This window comes from Stegodyphus dumicola, chromosome 5 (assembly GCF_044657685.1).
Source record: "Stegodyphus dumicola isolate Sdum_Otavi_A_Nest chromosome 5, ASM4465768v1".
Taxonomy (NCBI): domain Eukaryota; kingdom Metazoa; phylum Arthropoda; class Arachnida; order Araneae; family Eresidae; genus Stegodyphus; species Stegodyphus dumicola.
This window is the reverse complement of record NC_140772.1, coordinates 72832005-72849464: the sequence shown is the minus strand read 5'-3', so window position 1 is coordinate 72849464 and position 17460 is coordinate 72832005. Positions and strand designations below refer to the sequence as shown.

The following is a 17460-nucleotide window of genomic DNA, read 5'->3' as shown; positions in this document are numbered from 1 at the left end:
ACATTTATCCTGACGTGATTATTTGCTACAGTAAATAATCTTCGATATTGGCATCCTGTTCTTCCTTCCATACATTAAAAATGGAACAATTAAAATACATTTTCTTACACATATACGCACAATAATAATAATAATAAACTTGCCCTACATCTTAGTTTCGGCCCACCAGCGGCCGAGCGGTAAAGTCGCTGAACGCTGGTAGTTCGGTTCGAATTCCGCGAACGGGCTGGCTGCATGGGTGTTTTCGTGGTTTTCCTCATGTGTAACGTGTATACGAGCCAGTTTTCCTGAGAAAGTCCTCCACGAAGGCATCACAACGCAGATAGCCCTAGTGTGCTTTGCCATAATTAAATACACCACCACATCTTAATTTCAATTCAGCCTGTACATAAATATTTTTAATTACTAATGTATTTTTATCAGGTTGTTTCTTAAAATACTTTTGTTATACTCGAAATATGCGTTCAATATTGAATTATTTTTCTTTCTCTTATAATTAAAAACAAGTTATATGGAATCAAAATTAAAACATATGCAGCAGTTAAATAACACTGAACAGAATATCTTACTTACTCTTTCGCTATTTGTATTGTAGCATTATACACAGATTTGTTTTCCTTCAGGTTCAAGCATGTGTAAGTTATATCAATTAAATTACATCACACATACCTGTATGCATCAGTTAAATAACACTGAAGGAAATATGTCACTCACTCATTCGATGTTTGCATCATAGTGTGGTCGAGAAATTGTTCTTTCGTCACGGTGAGGCATGTATCAGTTTACTTAGTTCGCAAAGCTTAACCCAGACGCTGCTTCAATACATAGAATTACGTTTGGGATGTAAAGAAAGTAACCAAAACATGTGAATGAAGTTGGATACGCGAATTTATTAACTAATCATTCAGGTACTCAGTATTGGTAAACATGACACTGAGTTTAAATATCTCACTACGATGTAAGTCTCATACACAAAATGAAGATTATGATAAAAAAATGATTTAAAATGAAAAATAAATGTAAAATTACATCACAGTTATGTATGAAAACTACATAACTTCATTAAAAAAATAGTTATTTTATCTGGTTGTAAAGAGTGTTTTCCGCTAAAAAACGTATTAACGTGTATAATTCTGACACAACGCTATAGCACAATTTGCCACTTCCGCCTAGGTATAATAGCAAATTAACAACACAAATCAAATCAAACTGTTAATGCAACGAAAGTAAACAAACGCCAAGAACTAACGCTGTCACCCACATGACGTCATGCGTATGTGGCTTAACTTTCTCCCTGCACTGCGCATCGCTCTTGGGCCCCCCCCTGCTGTATCATTAGGCCTCTCCATAATGAAATACATCTAACATTGCTCTAAAAAGCAATTTCAAACACTTGTACATCAAAGTATTATGAGTACAATACACCTTCCTGAAGGAGATAATCAAAAATACAGAAATCACACACTTGCTTATATCCTTTCTTATTGCTGTTGGCTATTAATATGTCACATCTCCACTCTTGCCCATATTTAATTAGCATGGATTGGCAGTGTTTTCTTTAATGAGTGGAATGTAAATAGTATTCTTTTGGAACCCGCTATGTTGTCAAGTAAACTTATGTTTTGTTGTTAAACAGAGTTATTTCTTACCACTTTTACAGGTAAATGATGTAGCAGAAGTCATTGGTGACTTCTTATAGCTGATAAGACAGAAAAGGAATTTGAAATTGAAAGTAAGTCCACTGAACAATACTTAAACAATTATTTTAAGGTTAAAGCAATTTTAGATAAGATAAATAAAGAACCTGATACTGACAATGTAACAAATTCTTCTGATAATGCAAAGATTTTGCAGATACAAAAATTTATACTTCTGCAAATTAAGTTAAAACATTTTGATGTAAACATTAGAGAATGGCCAATTTGGACCATTAAGAAGGATAAGATGAATGAAGATGATAATATTTATCCTGCACATATACTGTCAATAGTAATCAATTATTCTTCTAGGAGACTAGTAAATAGTTGTCCTGTGACAGGAAAAAATTACCCCAAATTAGTAGAAATCTTAATGATTTTGTGTAGATGATTTATTAATTGAAATCAATATCACAGAACTTTTGTCATTAGTCATTCAAAATTGTATGTCGAATTCTACTTCTTATCTTTCGGCTTTATATCACAAATAAAAATCTCGTTTGAGGTATTTAGGTGCAGCAATTGAGACATAAAATCTCTTTTGTTTACGTTAGTTAAATCTTGTATTCCAGCGGAATTATAAAGAGTCTGGCCAAGGCAATTAATTAGCAGAACACCAAAATATCATCTTGATTATTTAACCCTCCAAGTGGCCAAGCTATACATATACATTAAGGTGAGGCACAAAGGGGAAAGTAATTTGGAATTATAATCAAGAAAATACCATTCACTCACTGCCTTTTTGAGAAGTTTAGGATTTGGAGGTCAAATCACTGGCCACTTGGAGGATTAAATTTATTCAAAATGAAATCCAAAACTGAGCAATGAGTTCCAACAGCAGTCATAGGTTTTAATTTTAAGAGTAAATCCTTCAAGGAAAAAATGTGAATATGAAAGTAAATACAGTAATTGCTAATGTTACTGATTTACTTATTGTTCAAGGAAATCTAATTTTATTTTGTATTTTGTAATGATAAACATAATAGTAATGAATGTTTCAGAGCTAAAATTATCTCACTGACACTAAAGAAGAAAGTCTATTACACAAAAGATGTTGCTTTACCTATATGAAATCAGGATATAATGCAAAGAACAGTAAGGTTTCAGTTAACTGCTCACTATGTTCAAAGATGCATTTTATGATATGTCTAGAACAAGAAAGAGTAAAAAGTAATGATAAAAACAAAGAAAAAAGTAATTCAGTTTGTGAAAACAAATACCCTGAATCAACAAAGAAGAGTACAATGTACTGATACCAGGGTTCGTACACATTTCTGTCTAGGAAATTAAGTACTTTTATGGACTTTTAAGGACCATTAATGAAAAAAATTAAGGACCTATAAGCAAATGGAAACTAAATAAAATCAATTAAAAATATTATCTATGCTGAACTTAACTTTTGTAATATCATCCTAAAAATAAAATAGATCCATAAGTAGGATGCATTATTATTAAGTTTGAGAATAAAATAAACTTTATGAAATTTATTAAGTAGTATTTTAGTAAATAGTAAGATTTTATGTCAAGCGACATAGGTTAAAGTGAGAAGTAAAATCACAATCAGCATGATTCAAAACAAAAGACTGGCTGTTATCTCAGCCCCTGATTGCCTTAGGAGAGACCTCCTGATCAGAACAAATTTGTTAACAATATTTGTTAAAAAAGCCCTATTAAATCACAATCGAATAAAATTTCACAGTTTAAAATACATATAATTTATGACATTGATTCTTAAACGATATTAGGATAATTATACATTAAAAGCTACAAAATACTTATGTTTTGTAGCAACAACACAATAACAAAATATTTATGCGTCTTTTTAATTTAAAGCCTTCCCAGACATTTTGGCTAATTTATATCAATTTCCTTCTCTCTAAGCATCTTTTCTAACAGTTAGAACTTTTGCTCAATACGCAAGACAATGTTCGCACTACTTTCTATGTGTTTTACCTCCTAACCTGTCAACCTCTCCAAAATGTACCTATGGGGGTTTACTTGATCTGGTAAAAGTTAAATAGTCCAAAATCTTCCGGAGAGATGTGAAGCAAATTATCACTATGTCTGAAAGTAGCAACAAAGATTTAAATATGCTTCTTATTTAAAAAGAACTAGGAACATAAAGGCATGTTCTTATGCTAAATAAATCAATTACAGCTCGTGGTGATGTAATTAAACGAGAAGAATCAAATTCAAACTAAAATTATGGACCAGTGATCACTAGACTATACAATTTAATTTTAACTTAAGCTGGCTCAGTAACTCTATTGTCATAACAAATTCAAATGTTAGCAGCGATAATGCAGACAAAAAATTACAAATTATCAGAGCTGGCAGGAACAAATGCAGCGAGCAAGCTGAGATTAAAAACACATTCTGCCTTGCACAACAAAAACCTCAGTTTGAAAACTGTCTAAGTGATTTGCGTTCTGGTGAGAAAATAGAAATGGGAAATTATAGTAAAGGCTGAAATTATAAAGAAGTGGGTAATTTACATAATAATAACTATATATATATTATAATGCCGATCCATATGATAAGATTAGAAGCATTTTTTATACTTTTTGTTTGCGTCTAGTGTAAAGTAGAGAAAATAAAGGGAAGATAAAAATGTTAAGAAAAAGATTCTAGTATCAGAAGTAAAACATTCAACTATTACGTTTACAGTGTTCTACCAGACATTCTCCAAAAAGTAAGGAATTATGGATTAATACCATGGAGACATTTTTCATTTTGCCACATTTTTCTGGAATCTTCCAGAATTGTGGGTCTATAAACCTTGCCCTCAAAGCTTTCAAATCTTTCCAAGCTGCAATGTCTAAAATCTTAAAGAAAAATTACCAATTCGGTAGGTTAAGCAAAAAGCCAGAAATATTTTGGAAAAAAAAAAATCGGACGAAAAAGTGTAAAATTAATTTTATAGAGAAAACCGACACACATTCTGAGAAAATTACATGAGAAACCTCTTACCATGAAAAATTAAAAAGACATTTTTAATTAATTACATAGCTACTTTACTTTTGCTAAGAACTGTTTCGTAAATTGTGCTTTATAGTATTATACCTTGCTTATTTTTCAGATTCAAAATATTGCGCCAATATGGAACGAAAAGTGGTGGCCAAAATGGAACTTTATAACAGCAAAAAATAAAAATACTTTATTTTAATGTTATTTCTTAAATGTAGTTACAATATATTACCATTATTATTGTGATGAAATTTATCTGTAGTAAAAAAAATCGTCGAAAAATTCCCACATCTCAGAATTAAAAATTTTCTATAGAAACTTATCTTAAAATTTCAAAATTGTTGATAAGTCATCAAATTTAGAACAATTTAATGAAAGAATTCACATTCCCAAAAGTTACTTAAGAGCTTTTCACTAGAAAAAAATGAAATAATTTCGAAATGCTTGTGTTGCACTTCTTGCTCAGAAACTCTATCCCACCATTTATATTAGAAAGAGGAACAAATTATAACCCATGAACACATTCACCCATTCAAAGGATAATGATATTTATCAGCGAATTGCAAAAAATATTCCTCCAAAATGCTAATTCACACTCAAAATAGCAGTCGTAAAAACAGACAGAAATTTCAGATGATTAAAATTAAGGACCTTCTGCCAATTTTGGGCGAAATTAAGGACTTTTACGGACCAAAAATCGATTCCAAAAGACTTAAGGACTTTTAAGGATGCCTTAAGGACCATACGAACCCTGTGATACACTGCATTCAAGTTTGTTTTCTGCTTCCGAGGATTTTTTTTACTCACTCACTTAACTTGTTAAGTTAATGCATAATAAAAGAAAGTTATGTCTGTGTGCTAATTAATAAAAGATTGCATAAAAGATATCTTTTAAAATCTTCAGTTTTAAATATGAATTACAAGCAAATTAAAGAAGAAATGGTGGTGGTGTATTTAATTATGACATTGCACTGAAGGTTAGCTGCTTAACGGGGAGGGATACCTTTGTGAAGACTTTCTACGGGAAAGTGGCTTGTACACACTTTACATATGGAGAAAACTATGAAAATGCACGTATAGCCATCCTGTTCACTGAACCCTATATCAAACTACCAGTATTCAGTGACTTTACCACTCAGCTGAGAAGAAGTGAGGTATAGCACTCTTTACTTGGAGAGAGAGTAACAAATAAATCAGAACATAAATTTTATAAGATTTCATCCAGTCTTTGATGGTAAATATTTTTGCAATTTTGCAGCACTAGATAAAAAAATTATTTGGGTTGACATCCTTTGAATTAGCCATGGACCCTTCAATAGGAAATTTTGGTACTTGTAACCTTATTGTAAGTGGTATGCAAAAGAAGTTCAACTGGAAAATATACACCTGAATTAGAGGAATTTCTCCTCTAATTCATGCTATGCAAGATACACTTGCATAGCACGAATTTCGAGTAAGATTGTACGACTTAAGTCAAAAGTGTCAAGTCAAGTCAAGATATCCATGATTTGTTTTGCGAAGAAATATATGACACCCGAAAACAAATTAAGGTAACTTTATATAAAGAGATTCATTCTCTGCTTTGGATGACCCTAGGTCGTAGATTTTAAACCCCTATGTTGATGAAGATGGTTTTTTAAAATTATGAACGACAGATTTTTGATATGCTCTTCAAATCATATCGTACTAGTATTCAGATTCTGAGAACAAAATCTTATAAAACACTATTGGGTTTTAAGAGACTGTTATATAACCCAAGCTGTTATAGATTTCTCAGTATATTCTTATGCCAGCTGAAGATGGAAATTAATAAAAGACTGTCAAAGAAGATAAATGTAGATTACATTTTATTAAGTGTGTAGGGTTTATATTGATTTTAACTAACATTTATTTTAAGTTTAAACTATCTTTCCTGTCAAGCCTTACTTTCCCCTGGAATTGCCAATGCAAGAGTATGTAAATTTTAGTAGAATGCGCAAGGATTCAAATTGTCAGCGGAAGTAATCTGAGTTAAATAGAAGGGAAACGAGTTCGAAAGTGTGCTTTCTTGCTTCACGAGCGTGGAGGTGGCTAGTTAGAAATTGAAGAACCACGCGTTTCGGCCTGTGTGCTTGCCTCGGCAGATCGTTAATCTTTCAACGTAATATTCAGAAGTTTGCTGAATTATCAGCGGTATCTTAAAACGTGGTGAGGTTAGTTACGTTTAGAGAGCCTCGTAGTTAGTCACTTGTTACTATTCTTTTTTTTAGTTTCTTATTTTTATTTTACCGCCAGGTTGGCGTAGATTGTGAGTGTCAAGAGCACGCATTTGTAATTTCTAAGGTTGAATAAAAAGGGATTTAAACCCTTCTCAAGACTTTGTCTACTTTCCAGTTCTTAGCAGTCACCACTATTGTTGCGTGCAGGTTGGAAGCGCGCAACATAACATTAGCGCCTTAACACTTGTCGAACTGAAATGGCCGAAAATTGGATGGAAGCTGCTGGACAACAAGAAATGGCAAGCCAATTGGAAGGATTTGGATACCTGGTCCAGACGATGAGAGCGTCAATCAAGCCAAACGTCAATTTCGACGGAAAAATTTGGTGCCGATATTTCTAGAAGGCCTAGAAAATCACTTCCAGCTCTAGCCTGTGCCTGAAAAACAAAAAGTTGCCATCGCCACATCTGCACTAAGAGGACAGGCCTCGCTATGGTGGAAGAATATAGACAAATTTTGATTAGGGGAATTCAGAGGCCAGACATATACATTTGAAAATTTCAAAAAATCGTTATTAAAAGCCTTCCCCATAGTGAAAGATCGAGCAAGGCTAGAAGCCGAACTATATAGTTTTTATCAACGGAATATAGAAGAGCTGATGGACTTTATTCTGCGAAAAATTAAGCTGACGGATATGCTGTATGGGAAGAAACCCGACGTGGAGATTATTGAAATAATCTTACCAAGATTGTTACCTGCTGTTCAAGACTACTTCGAAATTAGAAACCCAAGCACATTGCAGGTGCTCTTCGAATTGGCGGTCAAGTTTCAAAATCGCAGAATAGCGGAAAAAGCTAGAGGGGCATAGTATTCTCAAAGTATCCGAAGGCAATCTTCAAATGAGCAGACCAGAAATGCAAACCGCTCTTATGGGGAAAAGAGCTATCAAGCTAACTCATCGAAGCTCGAAGATCAAGGCCCAAAAAGGAAATTTGAAAACAACCGTCCGCGTAGCCAGAAGTTGAAAGGAAAGCTTTAAACGAGTAGAGGGGCCTGTGAAAGCAAGGGTTCAGACCCCGGAAGTTTTGAAAAAACCCTCAAGAAGACACTTAAATACGGTCATCGTAAAGAACTCACAGTTACCAATTATACAAGTCCTGGTTGGCGATGTACCAGTAGAAGCCCTCATCGATACAGGAGCAGAAGTTAATTTTATGAGTTATATTTTTTTAAAGAAGAATTTTAATAGGTTTCGAATATTTAAAAATAAAAACACAGAAATCATAGCAGCGCAAGGACAAACTTGTCATTGTATTGGAAAACTATCTTTAAAAATACAAGTTCAGAATGAAAGCCTTAAAGTATTAATTTTTGTAGTAAAAAACTTGCAAAATCCACTTATTTTAGGTATGGAGTTTTTAAGGGCCGCGAGGGCCAAACTCAATTTTCTGGAAAGTTCTATCGTGCTGGAGATGGATCGGAGAGTGGTGGAAAAAGTGGAACAAACGCAAGTTGACCTTAGCCATTTGAATGACCATGAAAGTCAAGCCATCCAGCAAGTGGCGAGTACTTTTTCAAACTTGTTTTCAGAACGGCCTGGTATCTGTCAAATAGTTACGCATGAGATACAGTTAACTGCCGACAAACCCTGTAGGACTAAACCTTATTGCTATGATAAACAAAAAGAGCATATCATAGAAGAACATATTCAGGAAATGTTAAAGAACAAAATAATAACGCCCATAAATAGTGAGTACGCGAGTCCAGTCATAATATGTAGGAAAAAGAAAAAGTTTCCTCCTTCGGATAAAAGGGCTTGGAGGTTTGCTATCGATTACAGAAAACTTAATAGTATTACTAAATTCCCAGTTTACCCTTTGCCGGTTATAGAAGAAATTATTAGAAAGATTAAATTTACAAGATACATGACTACGTTGGACTTAACATCTGGCTACTATCAAATAGCTATGAGACCCAAAGACATACATAAAACCGCGTTTATAACAAAATCGTGCACTTATGCATTTTTACGCATGCCCTTTGGGTTGTGTGGGGCCCCATCAACATTCCAGAGAGCTATGGACATTGTTCTAAAGCCTGTCCTAGGAAAATCGACTTTAATCTATCTAGATGATATAATTATGACGAGTAGTACGTTGGAACAATATATTAAAGATCTAGAAGAAGTTTTTAAATTATTAAAAGAGGCCGGTCTTACAATTAACGCCTCAAAATGCAAGTTTGCAACTAAAGAACTTAAATATCTGGGTTATAAAATTTTGCAAAAGGGTATAGAAACTCAACATTCAAAAATAAAAGCAATCAAGAATTTCCCACCTCCCAACACCGCCAAGAAACTTTCTTCTTTCCTTGGGTTATGTTCTTATTATCGGTCATTCATAAAAGATTTTGCTAATATTGTTGAAACCTTATTAGTAATTAAAAGAAAGAAAAGTAAATTCACGTGGACAGCGGTACAAATACCGCATTTGAAAGGTTAAAAGAAGCGCTCATCAATGCCCCTGTTTTGAAATTCCCGGAGGGGGACGAAAACCTGGATATTGCAGCAGATGTGTCGGACTATGCTGTGGGTGCAGTTCTTATGCAAAATGGCCATCCTTTGGCATTTTTTTGTAAAACGTTGAATCATACACAAAGGAATTATACAGCTACAGAGAGAGAAACATTAGCCGTAATAATGGCTGTACACAAATTTCGAGTTTATTTCGGCAAAGCACCAGTAACAGTTTTTTCGAATCATGCGGCTGTTGGTAGATTTTACTCGGGTAAAATCCTAACGCCCAGGTTAATAAGATGGGCTTTAAAACTCCAAGAATATAATCTCATAATCAAATATAAACCGGGTAAGGAAAACAATGTTTCTCGTATAAAACTGGACGATGAAGGCAATGAACTTAAATGCGCTGTTTTGACTTGAAAAATTTTAGATTCTAGAGATACAATTATTGCTGAATTGAAAGCTGATCCTGAATTTGGAAGTATCTATGCATGTTTGAAAGACCCCGAAAGCTTCGAGCACACAGATATCGATGCGATAAGAAATAGAGCAGAAAACTATGAAATAATAGATAATTTATTATTTTATACGAAAACAACAAACAAAAATCTCGAGTACAAACCAGTCATCCCAGCCTCGCTTCGATTAAGCATTTTGAAGGAATTACACGACGCGAAAACAGCGGGTCATTTAGGGATCAGAAAGACTTTAAAAAGGGTACGCGAGGCGGTATATTTCCCGCAATTATACAAAATAGTAACTGCGTATGCCAGGTCCTGCAATCAATGTCAGTTAATAAATGATATTAATTACAGCCCGGCCGGGTACCTAAATAGCATTCGCGCTACATTTAGCACGCGTCAAACGCGCGCCAGCCAAAACAGTCGCAGATGCATTCTTACACAGATACATTTTAAAATACGGTGCACTGATAAAAGTCATTAGCGATAACGGTAAGCAATTCGTTAGCCAAATATTTGAAAACATATGCACTGGACTTGGCATATGCCATATCAAAATGGTTCTGTATAGACCACAGGCAAACATAGCAGAAAGAGTTAATAAAAACATTGCAAAAATAATTCAAAGTTATGTCAGCACACATCACAAGCTCTGGGATGGCTACATAAATGAGTTAGCTTATGCTTTAAGAACGGCAAATCACGATACTACGGGAAAAACCCCAGCAGAATTATTTTTAGGACGGAAGTTAATTACACCATTAGATAAATTATTCTTTGTGCAACAAAGGGAGCAAGAATTTAAACAGAAAGATGTGCAAACACTTCTTGACCAGGCGGTTAAAAGCTTGGATACGGCAAGAAATAGACAAAAGTTATATTATGATAGAAAACACCATGAAGCAGATTTTAAAGTTGGGGATAAAGTGTTGAAGCGGTAATTTTCTTTATCAAGTGCCCCAGACAATTTTACTGCAAAGTTAGCTCCAAAATTTGAAGGCCCTATGTAATTCAGGAAATCAAGGGAGTCGTATTGTACCTTAAGAACGAGAGAGGGGAAATCTGTAAAGCAAGTCCCGACCAGGTGAAAAAATATTATAATCAAAATGATTTTGAAATCCTTAAAAGTTTCTTGCAGGACTCAAGCGTAAAAGAAGTAGAAGGTCCAGAAGTAACGTCACCCATTCCACCACCCAAGAAGCAGAGAAATGAAGAGAAACTTAGCCCTTCTACAAGTCTTGCGACGGTACCGAAAAGAAGAAAAGAAAACGGTCACACTCCAGCATTTAAGAAATACAAGAAAGCAAAGAAACTTTGGTAAAGAGGAAAACACCACTTACAACGTATCGCAGTAGAAATTCTACATCGAGGAGAACGCTTCCAGGGCCAGAGAGTCGGGTGCAAACAAGGCCGCCGTTTCCGAGAACGAAAAGACAGCAGGAGGAACGAAAAGACCACCACCAACAGAAGAAATTCAAGCATGATTCCAGACCGGAGGACGCCAAGACCAGCCGTCCAGGGGCAAAACGGAAAAGACAGCAACCCGACGACTACCACTCCAAGAGGCCAGCATGCAGAGGGCGAAAAAGAAAAAGCAACGTGGACGACACTCGAAGGACCCTAAGGAGACGACTGACGTCGATGAAACCTATTACGTGGGAGCAGTTCTGCCAGAAGAGGATGTCGGAGTTCCAATCATCGAAAACTCAAAGATAAGTTAAAATTTTCCATAAAATTTTTTTCTTTTGTTCCAAAATGTTATGCGTAAATATGAAGTTCTATGTTTTGATGGAAAACAATGTGTGTCGGTTGAGACTTAGTTTTGTTTTACTTTATTTAGCTAAGGCAAAAGTATTATTTTAAGTATAAAATATAAGAAAAAGCAGTTTCTGTTGGTCGAAAGACTAATTCTGTTATGTTAAAGCCAAAATTTGGCCGAAGATAAAAATAACTTTGTATTCTTGTATTAATAAGAACTTTAGTTTCAGTGCCGCCAGCTTGGCGAAGAATGAGTAAAGTAAAAATTTATTTTTCTCTTATTCATTTTATGGTAAATTGTAAAAATCATATGTATTAGAATTTTGTAACTATACGTAAATACTTGAAAGTTATGTAAAAGTAGAATTTAGTCTAGAAGCATAAAATTTTAGATGCTAAAAGTAAATGCTCAAAAGCAATGAATTCAAATTTAAGTATTAAACTGTAAATAAAATCATGCTTTAGAGCAAAAGCCTGCATGTCTAAAGATGAATGAGGGGGAAATTTGAATGAATGTGTTTTGTAGGGTTCTCCACCTACACTTGAATTTTAAGAATGTTAAAGTAGCTCATTGAGTTGTAGAATGTCGAGTAAGATGTGTCTATTTGGTCGTTGAATTTTAACAAATCATTGTGGTTAGGGGAAGTGTTGCAATACTAAAATACGAATATTCCCGTTTGACACCACACATGGTGGAGAGAGAGCCAGGGTAAAGTTAAATTCATGGTTGAATACTTGAATGAATGTGAATTAAGCAGTAACTAAGGAAAATAAATCATTCAAAAACAAAAACTTATTCAGTGTCAAGAAAGTGTAAATTATAATGTATTTAGAAAGATACTGATACTTATTCCTTCCAGATGCTGGAAGGAAGAGAACAGATTGATTGCTGAAGTCCAGGAAAGGTTGCTGTAAGAAGAGAGAATTAAATAAGTATTTACAGAAATTTATTCTACCTTTTGTGAGATAACAGATTTTTTTTACGTAAACGAGGCTCTTAAAATTTAGTTCAGAATTGTGGAAACTTTTCAACAGGTCGTTTCTAGGACCTGCTTCCAATTTTACCAAATTCTGGCAGCGGCAAATGTAGGGTTTATATTTATTTTAACTAACATTTATTTTAAGTTTAAACTATCTTTCCTGTCAAGCCTTACTTTCCCCTGGAACTGCCAAGAGTATGTAAATTTTAGTAGAATGCGCAAGGATTCAAATTGTCAGCGGAAGTAATCTGAGTTAAATAGAAGGGAAACGAGTTCGAAAGTGTGCTTTCTTGCTTCACGAGCGTGGAGGTGGCTAGTTAGAAATTGAAGAAACACGCGTTTCGGCCTGTGTGCTTGCCTCGGCAGATTGTTAATCTTTCAACGTAATATTCAGAAGTTTGCAGAATTATCAGCGGTATCTTAAAACGCGGTGAGGTTAGTTACGTTTAGAGAGCCTCGTAGTTAGTCACTTGTTACTATTCTTTTTTTTAGTTTCTTATTTTTATTTTACCGCTGGGTCAGCGTAATTTGTGAGCGTCAAGAGCACACATTTGTAATTTCTAAAGTTGAATAAAAAGGGATTTAAACCCTTCTCAAGACTTTGTCTACTTTCCAGTTCTCAGCAGTCACCACTATTGTTGCATGCAGGTTGGAAGCGCGCAACAAGTGGAAGCAATAACAAAAAAAAAAAAAAAAAAAAAAAAAAAAAAATTAAAATAAAATAAAAAAAAAAAATTAGCTTGGCCAGTAGCTAAAGCTCATTCTAGGGCATAATAATCAAGTTATATGAAATATATCAAATATGAAAAAGTCAATGGGGACATATGACCAATTCAAAGAATTTATCCTTTAGAAATCATTAGATATCAAGACATTGCTGAACCATTGGAAGATTCAGCTCAGTTTCACCCTCCGAGCATAATGGGTTTAGCCCTGAAATTTCAAAGTTTCTCAAAATGTCATGAATAAGTGGTATTTCTTGATTTAAATTAAAGACTACTCTCTCACTTTGTACCTTGATTCCTTTTCTTTCAATATACATCCAAACCGAAATTGAATACATTAAAAGCTAGCAGAAATTTTCATGTGTAATGAATAAAGAAGCCAGCCTTTTATACAGAATTTTCCAGCCGTAACACTGAGAGGGTGATGATAAGTGGTGAAAAACAGAAAAATGTAATAAAACTTTACGAGACTTTCCGAAAACCATCCACATGTGATTGTGCAACAAAAATTTCTAAGAGAATGAAATTATAATATTATTATTTGTAAAGAACCATATTAATGAAGATAATTCATACTTTGTTTTAGCTTTGGAAACAGCAACTTTAATGTTAAAATTTATGTTAATTTTTTTGAATTAAGTTAACCTGATGTGAGAAAATGTTGGTTGTTGTTAAACCACACCTTGTTACTTGCCAGTATTTATCTAGCATGGCTAGACACCAGTATTTATTCTCTGGGGAGATGTATGCAAACAATACTCTTTTTAAAACTGCCACGTCGTAAAATAAACTTACACTTTGTTGCTAAAAACAGTTAGCCACTTTACATGTAGTACTTCGTAGACAGTGTTTATCTGCTTCCCAAAACTGCACATCCAAAACATGCTTTCAGAATTCCAGTATTTTAGATCACAAAATATTTCAGCTACTGTTGGCTACTTTAAAAGTGCCTATAAACTTCTCATGGATAAAGAAATAACTTGTTAAATAATTTTTTTTGGCACATTCAGTATCTTTATATCTATCTCAAATTACTTTGTAATCTAGTTATGATTTTAAGAATGCACTGAAATACCTGACATTTATGACACAGCTAATTTACACATTTAACAAAAGCAGAATTGATATGCAAATGGCATTTCAACTTCCATTACATTTTATATGACTTTTTTTTTTCCCCTTTTCCCTTCATTTATAATAATAATAAAAAAATAAATTAAAAAAAATTAAAATGATGAGACATTATTAGAAAAATCTCATTGAGAATTTTCAGTGAAAGATCTAATACAGTGCATCAAATAACTTAAAGAATAACAGCTAACATTGGATCAGTTTTCTCTTTTACTTGAAGGTGAACAGGAGACAAACAGCATACAAACCTAATGTATCCTGTTTTGCTGGAACAAGAGGTCTTTGTACTTGCATCAACTGGTTTTCTTCAGTTCTTCTATCGCGTGCAGGACATGCACAAATCTTAATATCAAATTTTCGTCTTCCAATGATTTCATTACTATAAAATGTTCCCCAAAAATTTTATATATTTCTCAAATAAATAAATAAATAATTTTTTTAAAAGAACATTAAAAAAACATTAGTATATAGGTTTTAAGTTTAAATTCTTACAAATAGCAAAATAATTAGTTAACTCAGAATTCTGCATTTGATTCAACCGTATGGCTAAAAATGCTACATTATATGTGCAATGCTGAAATTACCACTAAAAATTCTATTAAATAATAACACATCCAATTTTCCAACAATCTATTATGATCTTCAGATCCATTTAATTAAGAATCATAATTAACAGACTAAGTATACACAGAATATGCAAAATTATGGATTAAGCATATTCTGCTACTCTGTGTCATATTTTTCGTCCATGTTCAACTTCCATTCATTATCATGAAGAAGCAGTATTTCCTATGGACATAATAGTCTGTATTCTCAAATGAGATACATCCCTTTTGCTAGGATTGTGAATTCTTACTTATTCTTTTAAGCTTCTCAGGATTTTTGGATGAAATTTCACATACAGTAGCAATTTTATGAGTGTTTCTATTTTTAATTCTGATAAAAAATTCATTTGCTGAAAGGCAAATTATTTAGAAACGATGTCACAAGTCTAATGGCTTCACACATAAAGACATTTTGGAAACTGAATAATTTCAATGATAGCTAACATTATGACGATAATATGAATTCTGAAGATTAAATAAATAATGCAGAAGAATGTTTTTTTAAAATTACTTTGAACCATTATGCCCTTGTTAGAAATATTTCCTATAACAATTCCTTATTTATTTTCACGTATATGAACACTGGAAAAAAAAAATTGTATTGATTTCCTTCTCTTTAAGCATCTTTTCTAACAGTTAGAACTTTGTCTCAATACGCAAGACAATGTTCTCACTAGTTTCTACGTGTTTTAGCTCCTAACCTGTCAACCTCTCCAAAATGTACATATGAGGGTTTACTTGATCTGGTAAAAGTTAAATAGTCCAAAATCCTCTGGGCAGATGTCAAGGAAATTATCGCTACTTCTGAAAGTAGCTACAAAGATTTAAATAAGCTTCTTATTTAAAAAGAACATTAGAACATAAGGGCATGTTATAATGCTAAATAAATCAATTACAGCTTGTGATGATGTAATTAAACAAGAATAATCAAATTCAAACTAAAAATATGGACTAGTGATCGAAGACTATAACAATTTAATTTCATTTTAAGCTGTAACATTTCAGGCTCAGTAACTTTATCGTCATAACAAGTTCAACGGTAATGTAAAGACGAGTAATTACAAATTGTCAGAGGTGGCAAGAACTAATGCAGGGAGCAAGTGGAGATCAGAAATACACTCTTGTCTTACACTCCAAAAACCTCAGTTTAAAAACTGATTTGCATTCTGGTGAGGAAATAGAAATGGAAAATTATAATAAAATTTGAAATTGTAAACAACTAGGTAATTTACATAATAATATCTGTACATATCTTTGAAGAATCATTTCCCTTTCTCTTAATGTATTCAGTTTCTTTCTTCCACGTTTCCTTTCCATTTTAGAATTTTTGGATTTAATTAAAGATTTCTGTTATTCTAAAAACACTAAATGCATTTAGAATGTATAGACAAATCTGCTAATTTTATTTCTTTAGTAATATGAACATCCAGAAGAAATATGAAATATATATGGTAAGGTCTGGTTACAGAGCTGGTGTGACAGAATTTTTAGAATTTAGAAAGGCACCAGGCAGCAGAATTTAGGATCCACAGAGATTGTATCAGGTGGGATAAAGCCTAGCGCCATCCCTGTGTATGATGCATTAAGACTTATTAGATGAATCGTTTAAATTGTCAGTTTTCAATTTCTTTATTAATAAAACAATTCTTTTCTATAATGCCTGTCCATATGATAAGATAAGAAGCATTTCTCATATTTTATGCTTGTGTCTAGTGACCTTGCTTATTTTTCAGATTCAAAATATTGTGTAAGTGGCCAAAATAGAACTTTATAATACAACAGCAAAAAATAAAAATGCTTTATTCTAATGTGATTTCTTAATGTAATTACAATATATTACCATATTTTAATGAAATTTATCAATGTTACAATGTTCTAAAAAAAATCGTCGAAAAATTTCCAGATCTCGGAATTAAAGATTTTCTATAGAAACTTATCTTAAAATTGCCAAAATGTTGCTAAGTCACCAAATTTAGAGCAATTTAATAAAAGAATTCAAATCTCCAAAAGCGAAAAGTTGTTTAAGAGCTCTTCACTAGAAAAAATGAAATAATTTCGAAATGCTTGTGTTGCACTTCTTGCTCAGAAACTCTATCCCACCATTAGAAATAGGAACAATTTAAAATCCATAAACGCATTTACCCATTTAAAAGATAACGATATTTGTCAGCGAATTTCGAAAAATATTCCTCCAAAATGCTAATTCACACTCAAAATGGCAATGGAAAAAAACAGACAGAAATTTCAGATCATTAAAATTAAGGACCTTCTGCCGATTTTGGCTGAAATTAAGGACTTTTAAGGACCAAAAATCGATTCCAAAAAACTTAAGGACTCTTAAGGACCGTATGAACCCTGCAGTAAGATGGCATGTAGAAATTATAAAATTAAAAATATGAATTCATGATTTATGAAAATAA

At 33.2% G+C, this 17460-nt stretch overlaps 1 protein-coding gene across 3 annotated transcripts in view; it reads right to left on the bottom strand.

Moving 5' to 3' along the window:
* The window catches only part of LOC118188852 (cellular tumor antigen p53-like), a 171204-nt gene that overhangs the window by 42522 nt on the left and 111222 nt on the right, over positions 1-17460 (bottom strand). For all 3 annotated transcript variants that reach the window (XM_085816765.1, XM_085816763.1, XM_085816764.1), the window contains exon 10: positions 14684-14814. In XM_085816765.1, coding sequence (XP_085672891.1) covers positions 14684-14814 — 131 coding nt within the window. The remainder of the gene's footprint in view (positions 1-14683; positions 14815-17460) is intronic.